The sequence below is a fragment of the Hevea brasiliensis genome, chromosome 12 (assembly GCF_030052815.1).
Source record: "Hevea brasiliensis isolate MT/VB/25A 57/8 chromosome 12, ASM3005281v1, whole genome shotgun sequence".
NCBI classification, from domain to species: Eukaryota; Viridiplantae; Streptophyta; class Magnoliopsida; order Malpighiales; family Euphorbiaceae; genus Hevea; species Hevea brasiliensis.
This window is the reverse complement of record NC_079504.1, coordinates 26,343,340-26,347,866: the sequence shown is the minus strand read 5'-3', so window position 1 is coordinate 26,347,866 and position 4,527 is coordinate 26,343,340. Positions and strand designations below refer to the sequence as shown.

General features: G+C 34.6%; 1 protein-coding gene across 1 annotated transcript; it reads left to right on the top strand.

Moving 5' to 3' along the window:
• Positions 1–4,527, top strand: LOC110637762 (uncharacterized). Its single transcript, XM_021788086.2, has 2 exons — positions 1–256; positions 4,038–4,527. The coding sequence occupies exons 1-2, from the start codon at positions 184–186 to the stop codon at positions 4,259–4,261; spliced, it is 297 nt and encodes a 98-aa protein (XP_021643778.2). The 5' UTR covers positions 1–183; the 3' UTR covers positions 4,262–4,527.

Here is a 4,527-nt window from a genome sequence, read left to right as displayed (position 1 = left end):
TTGGAGATCAAATATCTCAAAAATTCCAGATTGTTGTTTTGACATCGCAAACTGCAATAACAGAAATCGCGCGATTCACACGTGCAAAACACACCTTCATAAATCACTCTACAAACAAAACCCAAACCCAAAACTTATCGTCAGTCATTTTCATTTGTGTGCGGAGCAGCCGGAGAAACCGCGATGGCGTTGAACAACGGTCTCAGATCTGCCTCCAAGTTATTATCGTCTTCTGATTCCATTTTCTCTAAGTCAGGTCGCTTCTCTCAAACTCCATTGTTGAGTTTTTGTTTTTTTTTTTTTTAAATTTTTCTATTAGGAGATTAAAAGTAGGTTTACGATTTGGATTGATTTTTGGATCTGATAATGATCTGTGCCTTCTAATGATTGTTAGTATATGAGATCCTGGGATTTTGATTTGGGAAATTGTGAGCCAAGTTGAAGTGAAATCGTGGGATGTAGTTTACTAGATGTTTGCTGGTTAGAAATGGTTTTATTAAGTTTTTGTTGTACCCATAATAGAAATGGTTAGAAATTGCTGCTAAAGTTGAACTCTTTTTGTCATGGCTACAATCTCCATAATCTGTCATTTTTTATTTCCTGTTTTTGCCCGTGTTTTTTTAATTTGTTTGATATATTTTAATGGTGGTTGTAATTATTTTGTTTTGGATTCTCATCAAACTTTTCAAATTTTTCGTTTTTAATGAAATGCAATGGTTCATCCTTATGATAGGAAGGGAGAATAGTTTTCCCGGTTCACCTATGAATTCAATTTAGCTTCTGGATGCTCTATTTTTAATTGCACTAGGTGCATAAAGTAATTTTACCAGTGCTTGATTTACTTTTAGCTTAAAATTGACTTTGTTTCATGTCCATTTTATGGTATTTCAGGCTTGTTTTGAATACCCTGTCATTGTAGAAATAAGACTTAATTATTGCCCTAGGGGATCTTGTTTTGCACATTCGTATGTTTTGAGGACTGTCTACATTAGGTTAGTTTTTTCTTTCTAATACTTGAAGTTAAAGAATCCTAATCTCATATGTGCTTATGCAAGGAATGCACATAAATGAATGCACCTATATAGGCATGGAGCTGGTCCAGGTTCTGACTGGAACTGATCAAACCTAAATTTGAACAGAACCATCTTGAGGAGTCCAAATCGATTTTGACTGGTTCAGTCCAGTTTCAGATCAAAACCAGATTTTTTCTCTTTTAAAAAATATAAAAATAAAAGAATTTGACTGTCATGAACCTGATTAAACCGAACCAGAACAGATTTGGGACCAAAACTGAGGGCAACACTTCGGTCAGGTCCCAGCTCCCCAGCCCTTAGGACTGGAACTGGTTCTGGCCTAGAACTGGACATTGACCTTGCCTACATCTATATGCTTATGCATGTTGGAATTCCCAGAATTCTTCATCAAAAGGATTTGACAATATGTGGACATTTGAAATATGTGATTTTTAGCTTCAGTTCTTTCCTTCTTTTCTGAATCTGTAAGATGGTTTCATATCGCGGTCACCGGTAATGTAAACAAGTCTGTAACGACTGTGTAATGGCCTAGCGCTATGCAAATTTTTTTGAAAAATTTGCAAAGTTCATAAAATGATTACATATTGGTAGATACAAATGAAACTAATATACACAACTATATAATAAACACAAATATATCAAATAAAGACATTAAATTTATCATGTTTAGACATCATTAGCATTAACCAATTTATAGCTAAAATAGAGATATTTAATGATGATCTTAGCTTAGCAAACAATAAGCGAGAGATTTTGTAGAAGGAGAAATTTGGGTGAAATTTTGAGAGAATATGAGAGATATAGCAGTTATGGAAGAGAGAATATGCAGACAAAAAAAAGAGAAGTAAAATAACATTATTTCTATGTGATTGTAGCAGATAAATAATTAAAGTAATGGCAGTTACCGTTATGTAATGGTAAATAACGGCCGTTACCGTTATGTAACGACCGTTATACCTACAACTTGAAATTTGCTTGTAAATAGCGGTGTATCGCATAACGAGCCCTTCCAAAATATATAAATAACGGTCATTACGTATTATTTGAAACCATGATCTGTAAATCTAATGCTATGGTGCCTTTGTACTGTTCACTGCACAGACCACAACCAACTCTCAAATTTTAGTAATGCCATCGTTGCTATAAATATTTTGTATCTCACTTTGAGCAATTTCCCATCAAAATTGTATCCGAAAAACTCAATCTCTTTGCTGCTAGAAAATTTTGGCAACCTTGTTCTTTTATTTCTGTCAACAGAACATCCACATCTTGTTTGTGAACCTCACATGCAGAACTCCCATTGAATCCAGAAATATTAATCCTTTCCTCTTTATCTTACAGGATTGGAGATAGGCAACCTAAAAGATTTTTATAGAGAACGGTTGATGGATTTGTTTGGGCATCCTAAGTTATTGAATGCATGTTAGCACACCTGCTTTTTTTTTACCCAATTAAAAATTATTGCAACTAATCTTTGATCATGTCAGTCAACAACAGGCCTTGTACACATGCAAACATGCACCCCTCCTTATGTGTGTATTATGAATCTTCATAGATTAAAATGACACATATCAGCTATACAAAGTTACATCATACAATAGTGTTCATACATTTTTTAGTTTTCCTTATATTTCACTGTTATTATGATGGTAGAGACTTATCTGGAAGTGAGTTGTCCTTGATGTTAACATGTGCCACGGAATTATGTTATCGAGCTTTTATGCAGGTTATGAGTGACAAATGATTTTAATCTGCTAGCTTTTATGCAGGTTCATTAGGCAGTTCTAGATATTATCCATGTGTAGCGTTATTATTGTTTAATTTATGCTATAATAATTGCTTTGGAAATTGGAAATGCAAAGTTGTAGCTGACTCTGAGGGTGTCAGTTCATCCACTTCCCTGTTGGCATAGGCTCTGTATTTTTTGGATACGCAGATGTTGCAGATTTTGTGGGTTCCTAAAATTTGCATGAAGTTGAGGAAAAAATAGGTTTTCATCCTGTAAATGATCCTTTGTTTGTAAATAAGTTGAGGAGCCCTTGGTAACATTTTTATGTAAGTCTCTTAGATTGAAAAGAAAAGGGAGGGGTGCGGGCAAGGGTATTTACTGCCTATGTAGAACTGGATTTTGTCTGAATTATTGTGTTCTCTGAGTATGGAGTATCTGGTTTCTGCTCTTTTTACATCTTATGCTTCCTGCTGGATGTATTTTAAATGCTGCAAGCACTACTGAAGTTTCATTGGCAGATGCTAGTTAGATAGATTTGAAATTGCAATGAAACATTTAAGAAAAAAATATATGAATCTTGTTAAAGTTGTAATTCTTATCCTTCAGTTAATCACTGAAAGAACACTGATTGAGTGATTTTATTTGGTGAATTGTGACTTGTTTTTCTGTTTTGTTTTAGCTCTTTCATTTTTTTTCCTTCCCTTTTGGCAGGCTATAATGTCATTTGTCAAATTAAGATGATGTCTTCAAAGGGTTGGATGTTTTATTTGGATGAGTTATTCTGAGACAAGTTTAGCACACTTAATTATTGATACCAGGATTAGAAACCCTGTTGTTATACAGGTTCTTGTGGCAGTTATGAGCTGGTGTAGTCACTTCAAAATGCTTTTTAGAAATGTTGAAATATTTGACCAATGAGTTTTTACTTAGTGATACTTGAGTCATCTCCAGGCCTATGAAGTGTTGAGTTCGAAGCCCGATGAACCACAAAAAAGAAATGTTGAAATATCCTACTAAGAAATGAACCTTTTTTTTTCTTCTCTTTTCTTTTTCTTAAAAATAAAAGTTTGAGAACCCTAACTATTTTTGGATTAAGGTTTAGCTCAACTCAACTACTCAACTAAGGTTTAGCTAAGCTGAGTTTTTTAATTTAGAACGAAAAGGAACTGGATTTAACTACCCCTGGCAAGTGGTTGTAATGGTCTTATGTATCAGAGATTCTCTTATTGCATTAGGCTGTACTAATAGAAGTAATTTGTGGTCTACTGTGACAGTGAATAGAGGCTTCCACTCAACAGGAGCAAAGAGGATGGGAGGAGGTCATGCACATGGCCATGATGAACCATACTACCTTCATGCAAAACACATGTACAACTTGGACAGGATGAAACATCAGAAAATTAAAATGCCTCTTGCTGTCTTTACTGCCTTCAGCATTGGTGTCATCGTTCCTATATATGCTGTCATTTTCCAGCAGAAAAAGACTGCTTCTGCGTGAGTCATGATGCGTTGGTGCAGTAACTGGAACAAGTTTGGAATGCATTTCTTGGGGACTGTTGGCATTCCTAAGTTGGGTTCATTTTGGTTCTTTTTGCTGTTAGTTTTCAATGTTTAATGTTGGCAAATAGGATTTGAAGACTTGTTTTTTCATAATAATATCATACAGTAACAAATCGATTCTGAATGAATCGTGGGTTCAAATACGTTGCTTTCTTTAATATGCTTAACATGGTGCTTTGGAATCAAATCTTTTATTTTTGCTGA